The following is a 27,205-nucleotide window of genomic DNA, read 5'->3' as shown; positions in this document are numbered from 1 at the left end:
ATGGGTGAGAGGTACTCATCTCCTCCCTTAGCCCTAGATAGTGTCCTATAATGAAAGCAAGTCTCAGACAGAATAGTATTACACAAATATTTATCAACAAGCAGGCACACAAAATAACAGCACATACACAATATTTTGTGACAAAGTACAAAACAGAAGTCTAGACTCCAAAGGAGCCATTCTGATGGATGTCCCTCTGCTAGACTCAGCAGACATACCACATTTATGCAAAGACAAAAGTGCCTCTACAATAGTCTAACCAGCCACATATCCTGATCACCAGTTATTTCCACAATGAAAAATTCTAATCTTTTATTCTAATTAACATACCTTTAGTGAAGATTTACTTACTGATATTGTAGGCACTTGGAGAAGGCAATGGCACCCCACTCCAGTACTCTTGCCTGGAAAATCCCATGGACAGAGGAGCCTGGTAGGCTGCAGTCCGTGGGGTCGCTAAGAGTCGGACACAACTGAGCGACTTCACTTTCACCTTTCACTTTCCTGCACTGGAGAAGAAAATGGCAACCCACTCCAGTGTTCTTGCCTGGAGAATCCCAGGGACGGGGGAGCCTGGTGGGCTGCCGTCTATGGGGTCGCACAGAGTCGGACACGACTGAAGCGACTTAGCAGCAGCAGCAGTACAGCAGATAGGAATCCACCTGCCAACGCAGGGGACACATCTTCCCTGGGCCGGGAAGAATCCATGTGCCTCGGAGCAACTAAGTCTTTGTGCCATGATTACTGAGCCCACATGCTGCAACTACTGAAGCCCGTGCACCTAGAGCCCGTGCTCCGCAACAAGACGCCACCACCACGAGACACCACCGCCACGAGACACCACCGCCACGAGACACCACCGCCACGAGAAGCCCGTGCACTGCAACAACCAAGAGCTGTCCCCACTTGCTGCAACCAGAGAAAGCCTGTGCACACAGCACTGAAGACCCTGTGCGATCAAAATATAAATTAAACTGCTAGAAAAGGCTACTTTATGGAGTCCGAGGCAAAATGCCGATGGACTGTGAGATTAAAAACTGAGATGTCAAAGCGCCCTTCTGCACGTGCTCGTGGTGAGGGCTCAGGAGACATTTAAGCAGCCCGTGGAGTCATCCTGTCCAAACCATAGACATGGCTGCCCACGGGGTGCTGGGAGCTGGGCTGCTGACCACACAGCTCTCTGAAGCCCCCTCCTGGCATCCCAGCCCGCGTGGCAGTGTGGCTCAGTGGACAGAACGGGCCTCCAAGTACAGATGGGGGGTGAGGGGGGCCCTTTCAAATCCACAGCACTCCCAGCCTGCGTGGCAATTCTGAGTTTTAGTTGCTCAGACACCTCACTGAGCGCAGGGTAAGGAATCAATGAAATCAATGAGCAGGGGGAGAACCTCCCGGGCGTCCTGCTGGGACAGGGGGAGACACTCAGGAAAGAAACCCGCGGGCCCGCCCTGAGCATGGACGGGAGGGGGACGAGGCAGAGCCCGGGACTGTGGCCAGGAATCCCGGGAGCTGTGACAGGTCTGTCACTGACTCGGGCCTCCTTGCGGAGCAAAACCACTGACCTCATCGCTCCATGCCTCGGGTTCATTCCAAGTCCTCCTCGGAGAACATCAGCTGAGCCCAGGAGCCTCCGACTCACTCCCGGGCAAGGACAGAGGCCCCAGGGGAGAAGCTTCAGAGCTTCCACAGCCCCGCCCCCGGCCACTGTCCTCTGAGAGCCCAGTGACTTTGAACCTAGAACTGGCACAACTGGAGGAGCCCAGGGCAGGGCGGCCCCTTCCCCTGCCACGAGGCTCGAAGCCCTGCCTGACAAGTGCCCCGAGGGGACCCAAAGCCAGGGCTGTGTGACCTGAAGGAAGCTCAGACAGGGGGGCGCTTGGGCACAGGCAGAGGGCACTGCCCCCATTTTACGGAGCAGGACAAGGAGGCTTGGAGACGTCTGAGGAGTGCGCCCGGCGGCCTGGCGGAGCCGCCACCCCCACGGGGACAGCTCTGCCTGGCCACAGAGCTCACCCTCAGTCTTTCCGTAACACCCCACAGGGAGGGGAACAGTGCGGTCAGCTGTCCCTCCCTCTGCCTGTCGCCACTCTCCGAAGCACCTGTCTCCAGCGCCCCTGGAGCCATCCAAGAAGCCTGGCCACTGGGGTGCCCCTCCACCCCACCCCTGCTGGGGGCCCTTGCTCTGGGCCTCTCTTCTTGTCTTTCCCCCCCGGGGGCAGGATCCTGAGCCACAGGTGAGCCCCTCGGCAGGGCACAGGGAGCTCCCTGTTCTAACTTGCTGCCTGGGTACTGGGGGGGGTCTACTTGCAAGAGTGTTCCCCCCCACACTACTGTGCCATACACACTAGCCCACTGGAACATCATGACCCAAGACAGGGCTGCCTTATCTGGACAGAGGGAGGGTCCCGGGGCTCAGAGAGATCAGAGGCTCCCCAGCCTTCACCAGAAGCAGGGAGAGGAACCAGGAGAATCATCCGGAGACAGGCAGGCAGGCAGGGCTCCTCTGAAGGCACCAAACAGACAACTGAAAGAGGGACAAAGAATCTGGCGTGTGACATGGGATCGATCAGCCTGAGGTGTGCCACCACCTGTCCACAGCTCAGGATCACAGAGCACAGACACTTGTTACTTTCTTTGCTTTTACTTTTTGAGAATACACTGGCAGCAGGTTCACGACCGTTGGCTCCACCCATGTGTGTCCCAACATGCTTTCTTGAGGGTGAGAAAGGGCTGGGAGGGGCTTGGAACCCCAGGCAGAGCCCTCCGGAAGAAGGATGGGCAGCTCATGATCCTTATCTGCCAGGAGTGTCATCTGGAGGGTGTGAGCATAGTTGGAACCACTATCTGAGAAAGTCAAGAGCAGAGAAGAAGGGGCAGATGGGCCAAGAAAGAGCCAGGGCCAACTGGCCCCCAGGTGACCTCAATGACACTTTTGTTTCCCCAGAAGTATCTATGCCATCCAGCCCTGGTTTTCCCAGTCTCACCAGTTTGGAAGCCATCTGCTTGGTTTGGGGCAAGACAAAATTCTTGGGCCAGCTGACTGCCTGTTGGCACCTCCCTAGGAAGGGAGGAGCCCCGGGTCTTGTCCCAGTCCCTCCGGCGTCGCTGATCTACAGAGGAGAGATGCCTCCAGCGACCATTCCGAGGATGGCAAGACAGATTTCTCTGGAAGCCCAGATCCCTCCCACTCTCTGCTCTGGGAAACCGGCCTCTTCCTGGACAGGGAGGGAGCGGATGGAGGCCGCGGTCCCCACGGCGTTGGCTAACCAGAGTCACACTGCGAAACCACGAGAGTGAAAAAGGAGGGAAAGGCTTTGCTGAGGGTCTTTCTCAGAGATGGAGGGACCCCTGTGGACTGTCAGTCTCGCTGGCAGGGCTCACATGTAGGGACATCAAGGAACAGAGGAGGAGGATGGGGAGGGAAGACCCTGTAGTCTGCCAGCAAGAAACCCCAGAGCAAGGCAGGGAGCCAGCAGAGGACAGGTCTCACGGGGGAACTGATCAGGACCGTCTGTGCCCTGGGGAGCATGAAACAGACAGGGTCTGAGGGCTCCGCGGTGGCTTGGCGAGGCTGGCCTCCCTCCATCACGCCCAGCTGGTGACATCAGGAGATGAATGGTGGGGGAGGACCCATCTCAGCCCTGGTTTGGATTTTAATGGAGGAGACATCTGGGGCTCTGGAAACCCAAAACCCAGCAGAGCCAGGACAGGTGGCAAGAGCAGGCGCCAACCGTAACGCCCCGAAACATCACGCAGGAAGCCCCCGAACGTCCTCATACCAGAGTATTCCAGAAGTTTGATTGGAAGTTAGAGACTGTCTCTTCTGGGGGTGATGGTTCAGGTAACCGTTTCTATCACTCATTCCACTAGATGCTGGGTTCTGCAGTTTGCAGAGAACGCTTTCTTATTCTGAGGGGGCCAAGGAGAAGGGCCACCCAAGGTGAAGCAGGGGGCAGCCTAAGTCAGGGCCACTGGATCTCTCATTGTGCACTCGGCCCAGCGGAGTGCTGTGCGCTGTGTGTGTGTGGGGGGGGGGGGCGTTGGCCGCACACAGCTGCCCTGGACAAGGCTGGTCTAAACTTGCTGAGGATGCACAGGACAAGAACTGCTGTGCCTCTGCCCCTGAACAACTGCATAGGAAACTGGGGAGCCTTGTGGTGAACTAGGCAACCTTCGATCTGGACAGAACTGCCAGCTGGGGCTGCTGCCTCGCCTCCTGTCCGCCACTGCGTGCAGAAAGGAAGTGGTCACCCAGGAAGGCGGCGCGCTGATCAAGCACAGCCGCCCCTGTCCTCTTGAACACCGCCTGTTTCTCCTTTTCAAAAAAGCGCGGTCTCCGCATGGTTACCAGAGGAGAAAGCGGGGGAGGGATAAGTCTGGGGTGAACAGATCCACACCACTATAATATAAAAGGGATTAAAAAGGACCCCCTGGAGAAGGGAATGGCAACCCACTCCAGTATTCTTGCCTGGGAAATCCCACGGACAGAGGAGCCTGGCGGCCTACAGTCCATGGGGTCGCAACAAGATGGACCCACCGACTGACAGACTGAGCACACGCTGTATGGTATGGGGGAACTATGTTCAGTATCTCGTAATAACCTATACTGGAAACGAATCTGAAAAATAATGTATAACCAAATCACTTTGCTATAAATCTGAAATGCTGTAAAGCAACCATACCTCAATAAAAAAAGAAAAATTACACATACACACAAAAAAGAAGTTCAACTCTGTCCACATCCACCCCTCCTGCTGTACCCTGAACTGTGACATCTTCCTCTGTAGAAACCCTCCCTGGCAGGAAATCGGGATGGCGGAGGGGGGTTGCCTATAAGCAGAAGGGGTGCCTGGCCCCACTCTACTGTCCCACCCCACACCCAGTTGAGACAGATGCTGGGATGAGAGGAGTTAGCTGTCACTGGCTGTGAACAAGGACGCCTGTTTCCACGTGGAAGGGACAGACTTCAACAGCCAGGCTCAGAGCACAGCCCTGGCGCTCTCGCCCGACGTCTGGGTCCTCTGAGGGAAGATCCCAGGGGCGGTGCCACCCCGAGGGCCACCAGCAGCTCAGTGTATGGTGGCAGACAGTGGCAGACGGGATAGGAGATGCCCGCGGCCGCTGGGGGTGGGGCGGCAGGGCTGAACCCAGCAGCTCCGGCCGGGGAGCACAGACTCTGATTTCACAGGGCCTTACTTGTCTGCGCCTACCTATCTTTCTGGTGAAATGGGAATCATAAATGGCTAAGGGTTGGCCCAGATAACCTCGCAACGGCTCTTTCAAGTCGGGAACTCTGATTCTTCTCCTTCCGGAGAAAATTCTAGAGGCAGCAGGAGCAAGGGAAGGTGGGTGCTGGTTCAAGGAGCCAACAGAGAACATGGCCGAGACTACCGGCATGAAGGCTGCAGCTGGCCACACAAGCCCCTGGATGTCTGTGCTTTTTTTCCTTTCACTGTGGGATCTTATTGCTCTGGCCAGGGATTGAACTCGTGCCACCTGCAGTGGAAACACAGAGCCCCAAACACTGGACCGTCAGGGAAGTCCCTGTTTGTGCTTTTTAAAGAAATCTGAGTTAGCCTTAAGAAACTGAGAGGTTTCACAAGAAAGCTAGAATGTCTGGCTTCCCGGGAGGGGTCACAAGAGCTAGCAGTTCGGGTCTACTTTCCTGCAGGGCCACCACTGGCTGTCTCTTGAAATCTAGCACCCTTCCTTTTGGGCCTAGTCTACCCATTCATAACACCCACCGGCCTCAGCGAGTACGTGAGTTTGCCACAAGAATGCAGTGTGCGTTTTGTAGCTGAACAACTTCAGTCGTAAGTCCTGGCTCTGTCGTTTGCTGGCACTGCACCTCTTTGAGCTCAGTCCCCACATCTGTAGACTGGGTCTGAAAACAGCCTCTAATATCACAGGGGTGGGAGGGGGGTTCCCCAGAACTCGTCTCCTCCTGTCCTTCCATCCCTCTCCCTGGGAGCCACCTCATCTTCACCTCTGGTGGCCCTGACACTGTCTAGAAATACCACGCTGGGCACAGAGGTGACAGAAGTACAGTGTCTGAGGACTTCCCTGGTAGCCCAGTGGTTAAGACTCCGTGCTTCCACTGCAAGGGGGCGCAGGTTTGATCCCTGGTTGGGGAGCTAAGGTTCTGTACGCTGGGCGGCATGACCAAAACATGACGGTGCCTGTCCCCACAGAGTGCTAAAGAGTGGGAGGCTGTCACAAACGGGGCCAGGGGGAGGGAGCAAGGTTTTTTTCCTTCCCAGGCACAGGGAGAAACAGAGGCAGAGGTGAGACACTGCCAGGCAGACAGAGAGGGCCAGAGCTCAGAGCGCGCAAGTCCCAGCTTGGAGAAAGAGGGGAGCAGGAGGTGCTGTGGAGTCTGGAGGTACAGGGGCAGACGGCAAGGGTGGGGAACGACAGGACCAGGCTTGTGTTGGTGCATCAGCGTGTGCAGGGGAGCTCCGAGGGAGGTGGGGAGTGCCCGAGGCGGCCCAGGAGCCGCAATGCTCTAAATAAAACTAGGCGAAATCCAGGCGACCTAGTAACTGAGCAGCCGTGAGGAAAGAGGAGAACAGGATGCCTCCCACGTTTGTTTCCTGCAGGCGGACAGGCCATCCACCAGATGAGACAGGGCAGGTGGGAGGAGGGGCAGGGCTGTGGGGAGGAAGGCGTGCAGGAGGGTCAGGGTGACGGGGGCAGGTGACGACCTCGGACAGGCAGAGCCACGGGGCTACCGAGCCCCAGGTCTTTCTTTTCCCCTGGCCAAGCCGCCTCTGAATCTCTCCAGGGCCCAGGAAGCAGAGGTTTGGGAACGGGGCATGCCTGTGTGCTCTGGCTGGGTGTGGCAAGGCCGTGGACTGCATGCAGCTGGCTCAGGGAATTCTCAGGGTGCTCACCTCTCTCTCGGCCTGCTCCCCAGGGCCCAAGTCCAGCCCTGGGACCCAAATAAGAGCCAGCTCCATCCCCCCCATGGCCCCCCTCCGGAAGACGGGCCAGATCCGGCGTGTTATCACAGGAACCAGGTCCTTCCTGTCACACAAGCACATGGGCTCACCGCTGGGGACGGCGGGCCCGGGACACTGAAATCTCAGGCCCCATGCTCTTGTGGAAATGCCCTTCAGAACGGGCCCTGGGCTCCACCCCAACTGAGCCCGGGAAAGAATTTGCCCCAACAGAGGCTCTACACCTGACTAGGTGTCCCAGAGACCGGCCCCATTCCAACTGCCATACTGAGGCTACCCAGAAAGGTCATTCCACTGAGGAACCAAAGGTTAGCAGCTGTCAGTGGTGGCCTTGTGGCTCAAGGCTGAGTTTGATGAGCCTGTAAGATCCAACTGGGATGACACACGGTGCCAAAGCAGAGCCCATGAATTCACCATCACACACACAAAGCCTCCTCCCTCTGGGCCTTTGCACTCACAGCACCGGCTGCCTAGATCACCCTCCTGTCTTCTTTACAGGGATAAATCCTGCGACTCCTCAAGACTTCAGTTTCCTCTTCTGCAACCCAAGGATAAAGAGGATCCGCCCTGCCTACCTAAACAAAAAGGAATGCATGGTTTTTATGCTGGGGGTGGGGTGGGGGCCTCTTTTGTAAGAGCTTCCCAAATCTTAGTGTGGAAAATAAGCATTTGAGGGGTGAGGGGATTCTAGCTTTTTAATTTTCCCCCTTGTACACAAAACAAAGTAGAAGTAATATAGATTAAAACTTCAAAAGTAGTTAATGAGGAGAACACGGAGGCACAAAAAAATCCAGACAGGAAGCAAGCCTATTTACAATGAGGAAGCACACATAAACTAAGGTAGTCTGTCGTTTTCATATGAAATGTTAAAAAAGAAAGTCAAACATCTGCTTCATGGGTGACGCTGTTCAAAGAGAGAAAACAACACTTATTCAGGGATGGATATCCCAGAAGGTACAAGTCTTACAGCATGTTCTGTAAGAGATTCCCGTATCTTATTATAGAAATCCTTGTGATTTATATGAACGATGAAAGTTTGGGGCTTTGCTAAATGTCAAGACTCCAGTTAAAATAAACACACATTAGGGACTTCCATGATGGTCCAATGGTTAGGACTCTGTGCTTCCAGCGCAGGGGGAACCAGTTCGATCTCTGTTCAGGGAGCTAAGATCCCACATGCCGCATGGCATGGCCAAAAAACAAAAATAGCAATGAGAATGATGAAATAATTTTTTTAAAAGAAATACAAATAAGTAAACAAATAAACCACAGCAAAGAGTCAGTTTAGGGTACCATTTCCTCCAAGAAGTCCTCCATGACTACATCCCTGGCATAGAATTCCAAGCCCCTCTCCTTTGAGTTCCCAAAGCACCGTGCACAGCCTCTATGGGAGCACATATCAAACTTGCAGAAACTGTAGGCCGGAGTGCTTCGGTCCCACCGGTCTGTCACAGTTTACCAATTTATCAAGGGCAAGCGGACTGTTTCCATCCATCTTTACCTCCTTGCCTCCAGCAGAGCCATGCCAAGCCCATCTATCAACAAGACTTGCTCTCCCCCGCAGTCCATGCCACTCCTGGCTTCGGTGAGCGCTCAAGACCCACCAAGCACAACGGGGCGGTGGGGGTAGGGGGTGGGATGGCAGCGTGCAAGCAGCAGGGCCCCAGTGCTTCCTCCTCTTCCATCCCAAGAACTCTCCCTCTACTGGGATCTAGTTACCACCACCCCTCCCCAACTCGCACCACTCCTGCCCTTTAAAGAAAAAAAAAAAAAGAAAGAACAAAATCCAAGGAGCACCACACAGGGCTCTGTGGCCTGAGCAGAGCAGCCCCTGGTGGGCACTTAGGGCTTCCACTCACTGTGTGGCCAGTCTGGCTTCCTCTGTGGGTGGGGGAGGGCAGGTCAGGAAGGGGGGCTGGCCGGCGGAAGCGAGGCAGCTGGCCTGGGGGAAGCTGGTACCCGGGGCAGCCAGGCCCTGGGGCGGGTGGGCACTCTCACTTGGCGCTGGAGGGCGGGGAGGAACAGGGTGGATCACGGCCTCCGTGTCCTGCGGACCTGCTCCTGTCTGTCACACCTCTTCCCGGGGCGGGGGGACAGAGGAGGCAGCGGGAGACAGGAGCTGGAATGTGCTGATTTTCTGAACCCTGGGCCACTGGAATGTGTTAGCAACACCAGCCATGGGGCTCTGTAGCTGGGGCAGCTGATAGCATCATTGATTATCACCACCCAGCCACAGATGAGACAGCCAAAAAAGCACGCAAGGATTAGCGATGCAGAGGGAAGCCTCGCAGGCAGGGGAAACTTGCCAGTGAAAGAGAGAGAACCACAAGTTTTTGGAAGAGAAACTGAAAGAGAGGGGAGGGGGAAAAGATAAGGTTTTGCAAACATTTTTGTTAATTTCTTTGGACTTAATATTCTCAACAAATCCAAAAGGAGGCAAGAAAAGAAGAAAGAAGTCAGAAAAATAGTAGACGGACTTCCCAGGTGGCTCAGTGGTAAAGAATCCGCCTCCCGATGCAGGAGACAGGAGGTCGATCCCTGATCCGGGAAGATTTCACATGCCGCAGGGCAACTAAGCCGGTGCACCATGAATATTGAGCCGGCGCTCTAGAGCCCAAGAGCCACAACTACTGAAGCCCACGAGGCCTACAGCCTGTGCTCAGCAACAAGAAGCCACCACAATAAGAAGCTCACGAATTACAACTGGAGAGTGAGCCCCTGCTCGCTGCAACTAGAGAAAAGCCCACGCAGCAACGAGGACCCAGCACAGCCAAAAATTTAAAAAATAAACATTGAAAAAAAAAAAAAAGAACAAATGGTAGAAACACAAAACAAGTGGCAAGATGGCAGACTTACACCCAATCATGCTAATAATTACTTTAAATGTTAGAAGGTCCATACGCTTCCAATTAAAAAGTAGAGATTGTCAGATTGGATAAAAATGTAAGATTCAAAATAGGATATTTATAAGAAACACTTTAAATAAAAAGACACAGATAAACAGTTCCTACCAGTTTGACAAGTATAAAATGATGGGGGAAAAGATACCACACTCACACTAATATCAAGAAAGTTGGAGTGGTTCCGTTAATATCAGACAACATGGACTTCCAGACAGGAATATTATTAGAGATAAAGACCCTCTGTGATGATTAAAGGTCAATTTGTCATGAACATTTAATAGTCCTGAACACACATACATACAATAACTGAGCTTCAAACTAGATGAAGCTAAAATCGACAGAAATGAAAAGAAAAAAAAAAGATAAATCCACAAGTATAGCTGGAGAATTCAACTCTCTAATTGGAAAATAACCCAAAGGACTTCCCTGGTGGTCCAGCAGCTAAGACTCCATGCTCCGGAGATGCAGGAGCCTCAGGTTCGATCCCTAGTTAGGGAACTAGATCCCACATGCCACAACTAAGACCACGCAGCCAAATAAACAAATAAATAAATTTAAAAAAAAAAAATAGGGGACTCCTTTGGTGGTGATGGAAATGTTCTGAACTGGACAGAGGCAATGACTATACAACTTGTACTAAATGTACTAAATACCATTGAATTGTATACTTTAAAGTGGCTAATTTTATGTTATGTGATTTTCACCTGGGCTTTAAAAAAAAAGAAGGATATGTATATTACATGCATGCCTATATATTTATAAATATATAGAAGATGGGTGGGTAAGACACACACCAAACTGTTAACAAGTTATCCCTGGAGGGGGGAGGAAGGAAGGACTTTCACTTCTGTACCTTCCTCTTTTTTTGTTTTTATAATAAGTATATATCTTCTCTGACATAAGAACTTTTACAAAGTAACAGTATCAGACACATAATGACATTAGAAAGATCTCTAGAAGAAAACAAGGCCTGAGGCCACACTGTGGCAAGTGTGTGGTTCTAGAAAGAAGACTAGGACCCCAGATACACCCCCAAAAAAGGGCTACAAAAAGAGGGAAAAAACAAAACAAAACACAGACTTGTTCTGTTACCAAGTGTCCTAGGCAAGTGCTTTCTCCTTGGAGAATTTGTCTGTCACTCTGTAAGACAGGTGGGCTGAACCTCATAAGTCATTTTCCAATATTTTTACATTCTTATTTTCAAATTTTTGGAAAACCACAAAACCCCTTTTGCGATTGCAGCCTCCGATGGAAGCTGAATACATAAACAAACTGAGCAGCTCCGATGGAAGAAGTGACGGGCAGAAAACCCCAACCACAGGAGTGGGTGACATCCGAAGGCCCCTTCCACTCTAGAAGTGTAAGAGTCTAAGAAAGACTGAATCGGCCCAGAACCACAGGGAAGGGAGTGGCCACTGGTCACGCCCAGTAGAACATTTGGAAGAAAAACTTTCACAGGCAGTAGAAGCAGCGAGAAGAGAAAGGGCAGAGCCGGGACAAAGCCCAAGCTGGTGACGAGGAAAGAAGCTGCTACCAGCAATGCCATCAACAGCCCAGGACCACACAGCCCAGGGTCCCCTGGAGGCAGACGGGCTGTGACACCCCCGGGCCCAGGCCTCTGCCCGAGGTTAGGCAGACAGATAACAGCTGGTTCCAGGCTGGTGTTCCCGCTGCACTAAGGGTGCAAACAGGATGTTTAGGGACAGATGACCACAAGGGATCACAGGAAGCGTGGCAACCAGCTCCAGGTGACCCTCCTCTTCCTCCCCAGCTTGCTTATGGCGTCAGCACACCAGGTCAAAAACAAACAAAAAGAGACTTCTGGCGCAGCTCTCTAGACAGAGTAGGGGAAGGATTCTTGGAAAGTTCAAGACATGGCAGAAGAAACCACCTGAGGGGTTGAGACAGGGAGGAGGCAAGGCCACCGAGCTCTTTCGACAGCTCCCTCACCCCCAAGATGTAGCTAGGCTGGCATTCCGCCAGATGGTGAGAAAACCATCCGTCCACTTGTGGGGACAGAGGACTTTCCAAGATAAGCAGCAGGTGACCAAGTGAGCCCGGCGGGGTGGGGGCACCAGGTCGGGTCCCCGAGGCCTGAGGGTCGTTTTCCAGGTGCTGTGGCTGCTCGTCCTTCACAACCGCCCCAGATGGGCCAGCCTGATTTGGCTGTCCTGCAGTTCAACCGTGATGAGAACCCACCCGGGCCGGCGGGACAAATGGCAAATCCAGAGGAAACCAAGTGCAGGCTGTGGGACACGCCCATTTCCACCCAAAGAAAAAGAGGAATATTCCTGGAAACAGAGAGCAAGGAAAAAGCCTGACCACGACTCTCTGAGCTGCTCCACACCCCGAATGAGGGGCGGCCCAGGGCTGATCCAATATATCGACTGCCCCTAAACAGGTAGAAAGGCAGGCAGGGGGCAGCCCAGGAACTAAGTCCACTCCGCTGACAAAAGCCACAGTTCCCAGCCCAGAAACTCTTCTGTACTGCTGCTAGGAGCCTTACTGGCCTGGACCCATCCTGGGAGGCCTTGTAGATGTCACTGAGCATCCTTCAAGGCCTGCTTTGGCCAGAGGAAGGCCTGCAAGTTCCGGGAGGCGCCCAGGGCTGACCCCAGAGCAGCTCTCAAATTTTCATCTTAGATGAGTGATCAGGATAAACCAAGCCACCAAACAACCTCCGCCCCACCGCTTCCCCTCAAAGCCACCAAAGAGGCTTGGGGAAGTGGGACGTCATCTAACCAAAACCTAACCTAACACCACCAGCACTAGGACACGAATGACCATGTCACTTGCAGAACCCCAAACGCACGTCAGTCACCCCACGGGGCCATGAACGGTCCTCCGATCACACTGCCAAGGGAGCTACTGGAACTCAGCGTTCCTCCTCCAGGCCCTGGCTGAATGGCCATCCAGGGCTCTGAATGCCATCTCCAAGGCCACAGCAGACACAGGTAGCTGGCAGCAGGCTGTGAAAGCAGGCAGAAAAGTGACAGAGAAAGCTGAACCCTGCCCCGCCCCCGCGACCCATGACTAGATCATTCCAGGGATGAAAAAGAATCCATTTATCGAGCACTTTACCGCATTTCAGGAAATGCACCTGTTTCACAGATGAGGGGACTGACGCTCTGGGTGTCAGGTGACCTGTCTGGGCACACAGCTGGCAAGCGGCAGCATGGATACAGAGCGGGGAGAGGCGGGACTGACGGGGGACCCTGTGTTCTGCCCCTTGGCACCACGTGGCCTCCCCACCTGCCTGAAACCCAGAGGGCTTCGCACTCAGATTCTCCAGCGGAGGGAGTGTTTCGATGGAGGATCAGCATCTTGGTGGGGGTCCACAGTTCAAATCTATTTCTTTTTTTTTTATAAATTTATTTATTTTAGTTGGGGGCTAATTACTTTACAATATTGTAATAGTTTTTGCCATACATTGACATGAATCAGCCATGGGTTTACATGTGTTTCCCTTCCTGGGCCCCCCACCCACCTCCCTCCCCATCCCATCCCTCTGGGTCATCCCATTGCCCCGGCCCTGAGCCTTTGTCTCATGCATCGCACAGTTCAAACCTATTTCATCATCAACCACCATCAAATACTTAATAGGGTGGGACTTCCCTGGCGGTCCAGTGGTTAAGGAAGGTTTTGCCTTCCAGGGCAGGGGGCGTGGGTTCAACCCGTGGTCGGGGAGCTCAGATCCCACGTGCATTGTGGCCAAATGACCAAAACATAAAACAGAGGCGATATTGTAACAAATTCAATGAAGACTTTAAAAATGGCTCACATAACAACAACAAAAACTTAAAAAAAAAAATAACTTATTAGGCAACCACAGAGAGAACCAAGCCATATTTGGAGGTTAGGGACACTTGAACGGCAGGTAAGATCCCTGTCTTCGAGGGGCTTACAGGGCAGAGGGGGAAACACAAGGGGAAAAGCCCAATGGACACAGATCTGTGAAGTTACAGGAAAGTGGGAGAGTCAAGAGGTTGGCTAGTTTTAACCGGAAAGAAAAAAAAAACTTTCCTAAAAAAGTGCCTGCAACTGAGACCTTAAAGAGAGAGAAGAGACGGACAGGTCAGGGGGTTATTTTCTGCCATATGGACAAGGGTCCAGACCCCAGGCAGAGCTAAGCGGTTGGAGTGGTGAGAAGTCAAATCTAAGTCACAGAATGGAGTTCAAAAAATCCCCTAGATTTGGCAACTGCCTGTTTGCCGTAAATGGAGGGCAGGAAGAAAGCATTTTTAGGGACTTCCCTGGTGGTCGAGTGGTTAAGAATCTGCCTGCCAGTGTAGGGGACACGGGTTCAACCCCTGGTCCAGGAAGATGCTACATGCCACAGGGCAACTGAGCCTGCGAGCGGCAGCTACTGAAGCATGCTCGTTAGAGCCTGTGCTCTGCAACGAGAGAAGCCACCGCGACCAGAGAAAGATCGAGAGCAGCAACGAAAACTCAGGGCAGCCAGAAATAAACAAATAAAATTTTTTTAAAAAGAGAGAGCATTTTTAGAACTTTTCAAAGTGGGCCTGCTGCAGGCAACGGAGAGAACCGCTGTGAGAGCGGGAGCTGCCGAGTTCAACCCACCGGTGCCACGGAGGATGGGCGTCCAGTGTCGCCAACTCTTGAGCTTCCAAAAAAAACACAGCTTATGGATTTTGAGGTGCAATCTCCTGATACTTTCAATGCTGGTGTCTAATTCTGAGTATGTTTAAATACCATGAAGGCCGAGTAACACGGGTCTGCAGGCCACATGCAGCCTGTGACTTTCCATCCCTGCCTTCAGGTTTCTAGCATTGAAGGACCGAAAAGAGAACTGGCTGGGGCACTCGAAGACCTAAGATCAAGCTCTTGCAACATTATCTGTGGCGACACTTGGGAGTGTCCCCTTCCTCTGTGCCCCGAGCTGCAGTTTAGCTTCCTCACTTGTAAAATGGGGAAACCACCGCTTACCCCAAAGGGCTTCTGTCAGAATCATCAATGATGATGAAGCACATAAACGTGTTTTCTAAACTGTAAAATGTTGCAAAAACAGTTTAACACAGGCCAAGAGAAGGGAGGGGATGAAAACAGAGCGGACAATGGACTGAGGCGGTGAAGAGAGAGTGAGAAGGAAATGAGTTGGATCTTTGCTGGCGTGCAGACCGGAAGAATCTGGACAATAGAATCCACGTCAGGGGTGGAAATATAAATTTAGGCATCACCAGCATTCAAGTGATAAAACAGGTCACGAAAGTAGATAAACTGACCTGGATACCTAGGAGAGAAACAGGGGGCCCAGAAAAAGCCTTCACAAAAATGCACTGGTGTTCCCCCAAAAAGGGATCAGAGAAGGAGGTGGGGAAGGAGGCTGGGGGTGGGGCGTGGAGCGGAGGGTGGTTCTTCGGAGAATGGGGGATCTTCAGGGAAGCAGAATTTAAGGAAGGGAGGGGGAAATATGGCTGCTAAAGAGTGGGACGCACTCTCAGCCAAAGAGAAAAACGTGGAAGGATGGCCCAGGCTGCATTGAAAACAGGACAAGGAGGAAACTAAAGAAGTCAGGAGGGGGATTTCTCAAGAGGTCCAGTGGTTAAGACTCCGTTTTCCAATGCAGAGGGTGTGGGTTTGATCTCTGGTTGGGGAACTGAGGTTCCACATGCCACAGGGTGTGTCCAAGAAAAAAATTAAAGAAGAAAAAAAGAAGTTAGGAAGGACAAACAGGGTGGGCGGGAAGAAACCAGAAGGAAAGCGGATCCAGGTATCTATGGATAGGTCACATCCAGGCACGGATGTCGACACTGATGGGAGATGCTGGGGGGTGGGGGGCACCCAGGGAGTTATAGGAGGTGTCGAGGTGGGAATAGGGGGGTGCAGTGAATAACAGACAGACGTCTCGGAGGGTCTGTCGGCTGTGTGCTGAGCACTCCCACGCCCATATCACTCGGCCTCCCAACAACCAGGGAGGCAGCTTCAGGCTCAGTTTACAGCCCGCTTGCTGTAACAGGGTCTTACTGTGGTTGCAAGAGGCGTCTGTTCAGAAAGGCACGCGGACTGGTGTCCAGGGGAAGAGTCCAGCCGGCCGAGGATCCCCAAGCTGGAGGGAGAGGAGATCCCCAGAGGCCTCCACCCACTTTGCTCATGTTCACCCCGGGCTCCACTCTCTTCCCAGTCGGCCTCGAGTGTGTGACTCGCTCTCCCCAACGAGAAAACAGAACAGAACATGGCTGTTTCTGCCAAGCGCGTTCTGAATAAGCTGCATTCCATTTCATTAAAACAATTACCTGAGTCCCAGCCAAGAATTACATAAAGCTTCCTCCCAGCACCACCCCTCCCCATCCCCCCACCCCGCCCATAAAACACATGTCATTCTGCTCCTCAAACAGGCAGTCAGGTCGGACACGCGGCTCTGAGACCTCCCTAGGTAGACCCTGTGATCGGGACCCAGTGGCCAGCCTCGGAGTCCTTGCTTGGGGACAGACAGACAGACGTGAGGCTCAGAGAAGACCCTCGTGTGAAGCATTCCCCTAAGGAGGGCTGACTGGCTGCTAAATGCTCCTAGTGGGCACCAGGGGCCCTCAGAGCCCAGGGGGCCACGGGTGTGGGAATCCGGCTGTTTCTCCCACAGAGATGGAAGGCCCGGTGGACAGGCTTTTGAGCTGGCAGAAGCCAAGACAGAAAGGACCTGGGAGTGGGGACGCCAGGAGCGGGAGCTTCAAGTCTGGAGAACCAAATGGCCAAGTAGGGCTGCCTGTGAGCCAGAGCCTGGGGCCACTCTGGCCTCTGCTGCCCACAGGCTATGGTGTTCCTTTGGCCACAGATAAGAGGTTCTCGTGATGTGAAGCCAAAGGCATGTCGTCCCCTCCCCCCAGGCTCCAGCTGCCCAGAGGCAGCTCTCTGCATCCCACCCAGGCCACCCCTTCCCAACTCCCGCCAGAGCCCGGCATCTTGCTTGCCCAGACGGCAGTCCGGTTCACACTGCCACACTCAAAATAACCCCAGAAGCTCCCTCCACACCAGCGATGCTCGTTGTCTCTGCTGGGCCCTGTCCTTTCTCCCGCATGGGTCACTGTGTGTCCCCGTCCCCGGCGGCATCAACAGTCACTCCCATGCCAGGCCGGCCTGGCTCCTGTCTCTACCCACCCAGTCTTTCCACCACCTGCGTCGGAGTTACGGGAGGCCGAGAGTCACTCGGGTCAATCACAGGGAGGCACTGATGCCCATCCCTGATGGAATGACTCCAAGCCTGCTGTGGAAAAGCAAGGTTTTCTCACCCTTTCTCCCCCAACTTTTTATATCGTGCAAATGTCTAAACATACAGAGAAGCTGAAAGACCACTGCAGTGAGCACCCACATACCCTCTACCTAGATTCAGTCACAGTTGACGTTTTGCCATTTTTTTGTACACGCACGCACAAGTTTCCTCTCTTTCCCTCTTTAGATATACACACAGATATACACATCCTCCCTACAATTTCTACTACATCATTTAAAACTGAGTTGCAGACATGGTGACACTTCACTCCCTAATACTTTCGTCTGCACCTAACAATAACAATGTTCTCTCGTAAAACCACAATACCACAATCACACAAGAAATAAGCATTAAGAGGCCATCTTTAAGGGGAAACTTGGCCACTGGGGCTCTGCTGGGCTTGGCCAACCACACATTCTGCCTGCCTCTGGCCCAGTATCCACGGCCTCCCTGGAGAGGCCAGCACTAAGGCCCACTGGTTAGGCCTTCAATCCGTTAGTTGGGAGACTTATCTAGTCGAGAATGGACGCTTGAGGCTAAATGTGAGGCTCCCAACAGGACTGCAACTGAAAAGGCAAAATAGACCTGGGAGGCCATGGGGCTCCAGGCCTATCCCAGGTCAGGAGATGATCTCTGGACACTTATTTTATTTTACTTTATTATTTTTATTTTGGTCACACTATGAGGCATGCAGGTTCTTAGTTCCCTGGCCAGGACTAGAACCCACGCCTCCTGCAGTGGAAGCTTGGAATCCCAATCACTGGACCATTGGGGCAGTCCCCCGGCCACCCCTTTTAAGCTGTTGGTTTGTCAAGATTTCTGGGAAAATTCAACTTCCTAATGCTTTCTCTTCCTCTCTCCCTCTCACAGGATATCCTCAGTTCTCCACCTGAAAGGTTTCTGAGGACTTCTTCCTCCGGAAATGGGCTGGCTCCAAGTGGTAGCCACGTGCAAACACCTGAACAAAGACAGGAGACAGTACGGAGTTGGGGGGCATAGAGGGCTTCTGACTCCAACCCCAAAGAGTAGAAGAGGGAGCTCGGAGCCTGCCCCGGGTTCTCAGCACCAGCTGTGCTGTAAGCTCGCAGCTCTGTCTTGAGGCTGACTGGTGAGGCAACAGGTGACAGAGAAGGGAGGTCCTCCACCGAGCAGGAGACACTGCCAAAAGTGCCTGGCATCCTGTCCTCAGCATGGCATCCTCAAGAAAGAACCAACGAGAGGGAAGAAGCTGCAGGGAACAGGAAAGGACGGTGTTAGACTGAACAGAAAACGAGGGGACACCCCTGGCAGTCCAGGGGTTAAGACTCCACACCTCTACTGCAGGGGACACGGGTTCCATTCCTGAACTAAGATTCCAGCGTGCTGTGTGGTGGTGGCCAAAAAATTAAAAAAAGAGAGAAAAGAGCCTGGGGGTATGGGAAGGGCTGAAAAAGATTTTTAGCATCTTAGAAACAGAAAGCAATCAAACCAACAGGCAAACCAGATTCAATCCAGTATCAGGAACAGACGTGGAAAATGGGTTACAAGATTTAAATCCCAGCCCTGCCACTCACGAGTTATAGAACTTGGGCAAGTGGGCTCACCCTATCTGTGCCTCCATTTCATCATCTGTAAAATGGGTGGTAGTAATAGTAACGGAACCTGCTCCTCGTAGGGCCAACACGATTCAATGAGACAACGCAGGTAAGGTGCCCAGCCCAGGGCTCGCACATAGTAAACGCTCAATCAACATTACGGAAAGGGTTCTGCAAACACTGTAAAAAAGCAAGTGTTCTACAGATGGCTGTGATCATGAATGAAGGCACTGAGACCAGGACAACCCAGGGGAGGGCTGGAATGAGAGTGAAGTGGAAGCCAGTTTTTCCAGTCTCTGCCCTTGGAACTAGGGAAAGGCCTCAGGGAGCTCTGGGAAGTCAGTACCCTCAAGCATGAGGATCCTGAGATGTTCCCTCGGGGAGCCTCAAACCCACAATGGCAGGGCTCTGGCCCCCAGCAGCCCGAACCTCTCCCCACCAAGCTCTGGCTGCCCAGCAGAAAGGACACCTGCTGAAGAACCAAACACACCAGGGTCTGAGTGCCCGCTCCGCACCTCACTAGCGCACAGCCCAGGAGATCTGGGGCTGACGCAGGGCCCCCTGAGGAGCACACCATCACCCCACGGGTGACCCCTGCCACAGGCCCAGCAGCTGGGTGCCCTTGACCCTGGCCTAACACACAGAGGCACCACAGATGGGCAAGCCCAAAGTCCAGACTTTCCATGGAAACAGAGAGGCTCCGTGGCCTGGAATGCCCCAGGCAATTCCCCTGCTCCCCAGTACTCCCCCCAAGGACAATGAGGCACTGTGTTCCAGAGGGTCAAGACTGCTGAGAAGCTGCAAGGAGACAGGTCCAGATCCCAGAGGCAACTGGGCAGTGCCAACAGCTGGCTGCTCCCCCAGCGAGGGATGGGAACGGCAAGGCCTGAACCAGCCAACCCACTGCCACCCAGACCATAAGGGACGACGAAGGCCCCAAGGGCAGAAGTTTAAAAGTTACCTAGCGATTCCTCAGCAGGCCCCAATGGCTCATTCCCCTGGTTGATTACCAAGCACTTACTAACTCATTAGGGCTTCCCCCTAATCTGCCTGCGGGGCAGGAGAGGGTAGTTCGATCCCTGGGTGGGGAAGATCCTCTGGAGGAGGGTATGGCAACCCACTCTAGTGTTCCAGCCTGGACAATCCCCATGGACACAGCAGCCTGGTGGGCTATGGTCCCTGGGGTTGGGAAGAGTGGGACATGACCCAGCACACACGCACGTACTACCTTATCATGAAGATGACCAGGTCTGGAAGTGGATCGACCTGGGTTACAATCCTAGCACCCCCACTGAACTTTCCTGACTCAGATTTCTGCGTCCATCAAGTGGAGATTAAACACCTCCTCCCGGAATCGCTGTGATGATACCAAGGAGTGCTGAGTAGGACGCCTGGCTCCCATCAAACACACGTGATCACTATTAGCCCTCAGCTGTGGTCATGGTCCCCATCCCCCCACCCCCCAAGCACACTAAAAAACGTGAAGGAGGGGAGAGCAGAACATAACCAGAGTGCCTCTCTGTATTGTGAGAACTCTGTCCAGGAAACTCCAGCCAGAACTGGAACACCGAGAACTCCCAGCCAAACCAGCATCTAAACAGTAATGAGGAAAGCCACCAGCAGCCACCCCGTAGCACAAAACAGGCAGAACACACAGGGAAGGGCAGGACGCTCTGTGTTTACTTAGGTTTTCTGCCCAAAGAGCTATAACTTGGTAACTTATTGAACAACACATGGTGAGTCTGTCACTAACAGCTACAGGGAGGGGAGGGTTCCCCAATTTTTTTTCTTTTAGACCATAAAATAAAAAACAAAGTCACAGCACAGACTGACCCCTCTAGACGTGCCACAGGTCAGACTCTTCCGTTTTAGGGACCAAGAGGCTCACAGCTGACAGCACTCTCAGGAGAAAAATAAAAACAAGAGGTTTGGCCTTTGGGTCCAGCCTAACTAAGGAAAACAGCTGACGGGCAGGGTGCTGAGCAGCCATCCAGACAGCTGATGGGGGCTGAGAGCAGAGGCGAATTCCTCTCTCCTCCTGCACGCCCCATTCCGCCCACCCCAGGCTTTGGTTGGTCAGCCAGGCGTGGCTGGCCCCCTGGGAGCTTAGGCCAAGGAAGCCAGGCAGCCCAGATTGAGACAACTGAGGAGCCTGTGGTGGAAAGGCAGGAGAAGTAGTTACAGGTGGCAGCCATCACCTCTCTGAGACCCCCTCGTCAGGAAGAAAGGCCTCATGGTGCACAGAGCTGCAGATGTAGGAGGGAGGGACTGGGCTTCCAGTCATGATTTTGTCATCCTACAACTGTGCAACCTTGGGCCAGTGAATCAACCTCTCTTAGCCTCAGTTTTCTCCATTTGTAAAAGGCCAGCAGTACTGATAGGAGGGACCCCTAAGGGGCTCTTCGAAAAGAGTTGCTGTGAAGATAGGACAGTTGAGGTACGGGGAAATATTCCAGGAAGAGCAAATTTAAATTCCTACAATCTGCTCTGCCAGGACACTTTCTTTCCTTTCAGAGACGAACTCAGTTTCCTGGCCCTAAATGGAAGACTGTCAGAGGACAGGAATTCCGAGCTTCAACAGGGAACTCTACAAAGACTTTCTCAGTCCTCCAAACAGCACGGGGCCTGTTTGGAAGCAATGGAACCCACACCAGCATTTCAGAAACTGTAACTCTGCTTGCGAGTTCCCACAGGGAAAGCATTGAGACTTTCAGATCCTGATTCGAAAAATATCCCCCAGCCTCCTTTCAGTTCGGTTATTTTTATGCGGGAAAAAAAAAAAAACCTGTGTGGAAGCCATGCCAACCTTGAGTGTGCTGGAAAAATGGGTGCCAAGCCTGACCCAAAGGCAGAACTATGCTTGGCAGCCATTGTACTCTGCGAAACAGGCAGGATCGCACACCCTCCCCAGCTCCAGGATCTCAGGGGTCAGAGGGTTGGGGAGGCACCCCGATCCCCAAAGGAAGCTTCTGGGAAGCAGTCACGCCCCAATCCTCCTCCCTGTTCCCTTGGAAGTCCAGTGCCTACAAATAACCAGTCTTAATTTAGTGCCCTGTGCAGCTCGGGGGAGGCCCATCAGTCCTGTCTGATGAATCCACCCCTAAGAACTTGAGACAGAGAAAGCATCAGTGGTCACACAAGCCACCCACAGTCCATAGAGGGAAGACAAGGCTCCTACAGAGAAGAAACTTTCCTCCCCCTCCTCAACTCCCTGGCTCAGAGGCCTCCCAGCTCCAGGCGTGAAGGGGAGGGAGGGAAAGTGAATCCTCCCATTCCACGGTTCACACTGCTCAAGGCATTCCTAGAACCCTAGCACCAACCCCCCTGGGTTTAGCGTCTGGTTCCAGAAGATACTTTCTCCTGCCCAAACTCCAGATCAAGGCTGGACTGAAAAAAAATAGTTTGGGAGCTCCAGTCACATGAAAACAGTAAAACTCTGTTCTGGGCATCCTATCCTCCTTACCTGTGTGGCTACCCGCAAGGTACTACCAGCCTGGACAAGTTCAGAGATGGCCATACCTCAGGGGCCCACTTCCCACCTCATTCCCCTGGCACTTCACCACTCTTGTTTCCCCAGCTTATGCTTCTAGGATGAGGCGGGTCTGCGATATGAAAGCGGAGGGGCTGGTCCACAGAGCGGCCAGGGCAGTGAAATGGACCCAGGGCGTTAGTGGGGCAGAAGGGAGCCTTGTCTTTGTGGGTATGTGGTCATGGAGGCTCATCCCTAACCTGTGAATCTGCCCTGTGAAATGAACGGGGTAGACTCGGAGGGGCTACCCTTGAGGTGCGGATGTCCCTCTGTGAAGTGGGGGTGGTCCTCCAGGGGGTGGGAGCAGGCCCAAGATGCGCGATCAGGCAGCTGATCCCCAAATTGGGGGTTCCAACCGTGCGATGGGGGTGGGGGAGAGCTGTATTTTGTGAGGGTCCCGCAGCGGGGGAGGTGGTCAGGTCCCGGCAGTGGGGGCCCGTCCCTGAGGCAGAGCGGGCGGGTGTCTGACGAGCAAGCAGGTCCCTGAGGCTGAGCTGGGAGATGGGGGTGGATCCCCGAGGTCGGGGGGTCCGGAGGTGGGGCTGTCCTCGAGGCGAAGGGGTGGCGGCTGGGAGCACGGCGGCTGGCCTGGCCTGGGACTCAGGCCCAGCCCGGGATCCGGTCCCGCCGAGCCGGGGCTGGCCAGAACCAGAGCCGGGACCGGGGCCGCAGCGGGTGGGATTCAGCCGGCCGCTCGCGCGCTCGCTAGCGCCCGCCCCGGCCCGGGGCCCGGGGCCGCGCGCCCCTCGCCGCCTCCTCCCTCAGCCCTTCCAGTCACTCACCGAGGTCGTCCATGGTGGGGAGGCCGCGGGCGTCGGGAGCCGGCTCGGAGTCGCGCTCGCTGCCAGTCCCGGGGCCGCTCCTCGCCGCCGCGCAACTTTTCCGCCGTGAGCCTCGGCCCGGAACGGAACGCGCCGCCGCTGCCGCGCGCGCCCGCGCCCGCCGTACGGCCCGCCCCCGGCCGTCCCCGCGAGCACGCGCGCCCCGCCCCCGGCCGCCCCCGCCGCGCGCTCCGCCCTTGGGCGTCCCCGCGAGGCTGTCGGCCCCGCCCCGTGCGCACGCTGGCCACGCCCCCTCCGCCGACCCGCGAGAGCGCGCCCAGCCGGGGCGACAGGCGCCGCTGGGCGGGGCGGCGGCGCCGCCTTGTGGCCAAGCCGGCAGGTGGGAGGCTCCCGGGTTTCGGGCCCTCTGTCAGTCTTTCTGTCTCTGAGTTGCATGCCTGACTGTCTGGCTAACACATCCATCCGCCTGTCTTGACGTCTCACAGTCTCACCTGTGTCTGTCCGTCCATCGGTCACTCACTTATCACACCGCTGTCCACTGGAGAGTCAGATTTGTCCGCCTGTCCGTCTACGTCCGTCTATCTTCCAGTAATCTGTCCTCCCCCAAAGAGGACCCTAAATTAGTACCAGGCAAGGCTGGGGACGTTTGAAAGACCTTTCCTGGGATCGCCCTCTGGATCTGTGGCAGTGCAATCTCTCAGCCCAGCCGTTGAGGCCAGATTCAATATTTTCAAGGTATGTTGTTGTTTAGTCGCTAAGGCATATCTGACTCTTTGCGACCCCATGGACTTGTAGCTCACTAGGCTCCTCTGCCCACGGAATTCTCCAGGCAAGAATACTGGAGTGGGTTGCCATTTCCTTCTCCAGGGAATCTTCCAGACCCAGGGATCGAACCCACTCTCTGGGGTCTTCTGCATTGGCAGGTGGTTTCTTTACTGCTGAACTACCCAGGGAAGCCCATTTTTCAAGGTTATATATTCTTTAATCTTATACCTATCCATCCTCCCTTAGAAGGAGACTTTTCCAAAACTGCATAGAGCAAAAAGGACCCCACCTTAGACTCTAAGGGAAAAACTACAAGGAGGTTACACCCAGGGCTGGGCACAGTTTCCTGAAACACCCCACTGCCACCCCAGGAGCTCTCACAGACTCAGAAGTCATGTAATAGCACCACCTGCCATTTTTTTTTCCACCTGCCATTTATTGAGTGCCAGCACTATCACTAGAATGAACAGGCTGTGAGCTGGGTGCTTTCCATGCTTTCTTGCATTTAATTCTGACCACAAGCCTAGGAAATGACCACTAGTATCCCCTTTTTTAGTTGGAAAAGTCAAAAACAGAGAGATTAAAAAAAAAGAAGAAGAACAGAGAGATTGAGTTACCCAACGTCACGGAGCTAATAAGTGGGAAGACTGAGATCTGAACCTGAGAAGGCCTAGCTAAGGCCTCTGCAGGACACCTGCCACTATGCCTGGTGAAACCATTGTTCTTGAACTAATCCTACAGCATACACGTGTCCCTGTCTCAAACCCTTCTTTTTTTAAAGGTGGATCAACTATTTTTTTTAATATCTGTTTCTTTGTTTGTTGTGTTGGGTCTTAGTTGTATCACATGGGATCTTTCGTTGTGGCGCTCAGGCTCTCTAGTTGGAGTGCACAGGTTTAGTTGTTCCCTGGCCTGTGGGATCCTAGTTCCCCAACCAGGGATCAAACCCAAGTTCCTTGCATTGCAAAGTGGATTCTTGACCATTGAACAACTGGGGAAGTCCCTCACACCTTTCTTTTCAAAGCAATATTCCTTGGAGAGAAAAACATCAATTAAGCTGGCAATTATGCCTTTTGTGGGTGAAGTTCTAAAGGGCTTCCCTGGTGGCTCAGATGGGAAAAAAATCTGTCTGCAATGTGAGAGACGTGGGTTTGATCTATGGGTCAGGAAGAGCCCCTGGAGAAAGGAATGACTACTCATTTCAGTATTCTTGCCTGGAGACTCCCATGGACAGAGGAGCCCAGCGGGCTACAGTCCATGGGGTCGCAAAGAGTCGGACATGACTGAGTGACTAAGCATGTCAAGGTGAACATTCTAAAGAGAACTGAGGCTTTGCGGTTCAGTTCTGTGACCTTGGACACTCAGTCCCTTACCTGAGATTTCCTCCCCTCGGGGACTCCCATCCCCGAGTCATCAGACTTGGTTAATTCCATCCAGGTTTTCTCGTACTTTCTCAAGATGAACTGACGTTGCCTCTCCTCGCTACCCAGACAGGGGTCCATATGGCATTGTTCTGGATTCCCTTCGTAACTTAAAGGGAAATTTTCACCATATCCAGAGCCCTTGATGTCCTGCAAATAAGGAGGAGGGTGTCCTCAAATTCCTTGCATCAGAAACTCACTTGTGTGTGTGTGATCAGTCACTCAGTCATGCCCAACTGTTTGTGACCCCATGGAGCCCGCCAGGCTCCTCTGTCCATGGAATTTTCTAGGCAAGCAAGAATACTGGAGTAGGTCGCATTTCCTCCTCCAGGGGATCTTCCTGACCCAGGGATCATACGAATCTCTTGCTTCTCCTGCACTGCAGGCAGATTTCTTTACCACTGAGCCACCCAGGAAGGGAAACCCATTAAGTGGCACCAACTTTAACTTCCAAATGAAACAGCATGTCTACAAAAGGAAAAGTCATGGCATCTACATCATAAATCTGAAGAGAACCTTGCAGAAGCTTCGGTTGGCAGCTCATGCCATCGTTATCATTGAAAACCCAATGGACATCAGCGTCATTTCCTCCAAGAATACTGGCCAGTGGGCTGTGCTGAAGTTTGCTGCTGCCACTGGAGCCATTCCTGTTGCTGGCCGCTTCGCTCTTGGAACCTTCACCAACCAGATCCAGGCAGCCTTCCAGGAGCCACGGCTTCTAGTGGTTACTAATCGCAGGGCTGACCACTAGCCTCTCACAGAAGTCTCTTCACCTGCCCTCCATTGATCTATGTGACACAGACTCTCCTCTGTGCTCCATAGACCCGGCCATCCCGTGTGACAACAAGGGAGCTCACTCAGTGGGTCTAATGTGGTGAGTGCTCACCGGAGAAGTTCTGCGCATGCGTGACACCATCTCCGGTGAACACCCTGGAAGGTCATGCCTGATCTTTCCTTCTACGGAGATGCTGAAAGGGATTGAAAAGGAAGAGTGGGCGGCAGCTGAGAAGGCTGTGACCAAGGAGGCATTTCAGGGTGAATGGACCGCTCCAGCTCCTGAGTTCACCAATGCTCAGCCTGAGGTGGTGGACTGGTCCAGAGGTGTACAGGAGCTCTCTAGGCCTATTCTGCAGTTCCCCACTGAAGACTGGTCTGCAGCTCCCACCACTCAGGCCACTGAATGAGTAGGAACAACCACAACAGTCTTAAGCTGTTCCTCTACAAACTTTTTTTTTGTGGCTGCACTGGGTCTTAGTTGCAGCACGCAGAATCTTTAGTTATGGCATGCAAATGCTTAGTTGCAGCATGTAGGACCTAGTTCCCCAACCAGGGATCAAACCCGGGCCCCCTGCATTGGGAGCACAGAGTCTTAGCCACTGGACCACTGGGAGGCGGGTGGGGGGGGTGGGGAAGTCTCCACAAACTCTTTAAGTGGAAATAGGTTGATAGAAAATAAAGAGTCTCGAAAAAAGAAAAAAGAGCTGACATTGACAGGACACTGATGGACAGCACTGCCAAAACTGAGTTCAGGGTCCCCATGAGGAGAAAACCACCTCCGAGGAGGCAGATGCGCCGTGGGACCACTCCACAGCCGAGGTTGCTGAGGGCCCTCTAGTCCCTGGAATGTCGGTCTCTTCGTGTATGTTGTTCTTTCCACGTTCATGGCTCTGGATGCCTTTTCCTGTCCCAGCCCACGGGCCCCTCTGCTCAGCAATGTAGGGTAGAGGTTAAGTACACAGCTCAGTGGATTGATTCAGCTATCTTTCTTGATGATGATGAATATCGGTCCATTTTACTCTTTGCACCTGTTTTTCCTCCTCTGCAGAAAGTAGATAAATAATAGCTACCTGTCAGAGTCATCATAGGATTAAACAAGACACTACACATTTATGCCTTAGTATATCCCTGTTCATCAACAAGCACTGTCTAACTCAGGGATAGGTATGCCGCGCTCGGTCACTCAGTGGTGTCCAACTCTTCGAGATCCCGTAGACTGCAGCCCACCAGGCTCCTATGTCCATAGGATTTTCCAGGCAAGAATACTGGACTG

The 27,205-nt window shown here is 53.4% G+C and overlaps 1 protein-coding gene and 1 pseudogene across 1 annotated transcript in view; one reads left to right on the top strand and one right to left on the bottom strand.

Annotated features, from left to right (window-relative positions):
- Positions 1–23,093, bottom strand: part of PXN (paxillin) — a 44,664-nt gene extending 21,571 nt beyond the window's left edge. Inside the window, exon 1 of the mRNA XM_081546225.1 lies at positions 22,970–23,093. Coding sequence (XP_081402351.1) covers positions 22,970–22,982 — 13 coding nt within the window. The 5' untranslated portion in view covers positions 22,983–23,093. The remainder of the gene's footprint in view (positions 1–22,969) is intronic.
- On the top strand, positions 22,981–26,601 carry LOC145526734 (small ribosomal subunit protein uS2-like; annotated as a pseudogene).
- Positions 26,602–27,205: the final 604 nt, after the last annotated feature.

Source organism: Giraffa tippelskirchi, chromosome 11 (assembly GCF_054371585.1).
Source record: "Giraffa tippelskirchi isolate mGirTip1 chromosome 11, T2T-mGirTip1v1.2.pri, whole genome shotgun sequence".
In the NCBI taxonomy this organism is placed as follows: Eukaryota; Metazoa; Chordata; class Mammalia; order Artiodactyla; family Giraffidae; genus Giraffa; species Giraffa tippelskirchi.
This window is presented reverse-complemented; position numbering and strand designations above follow the sequence as displayed.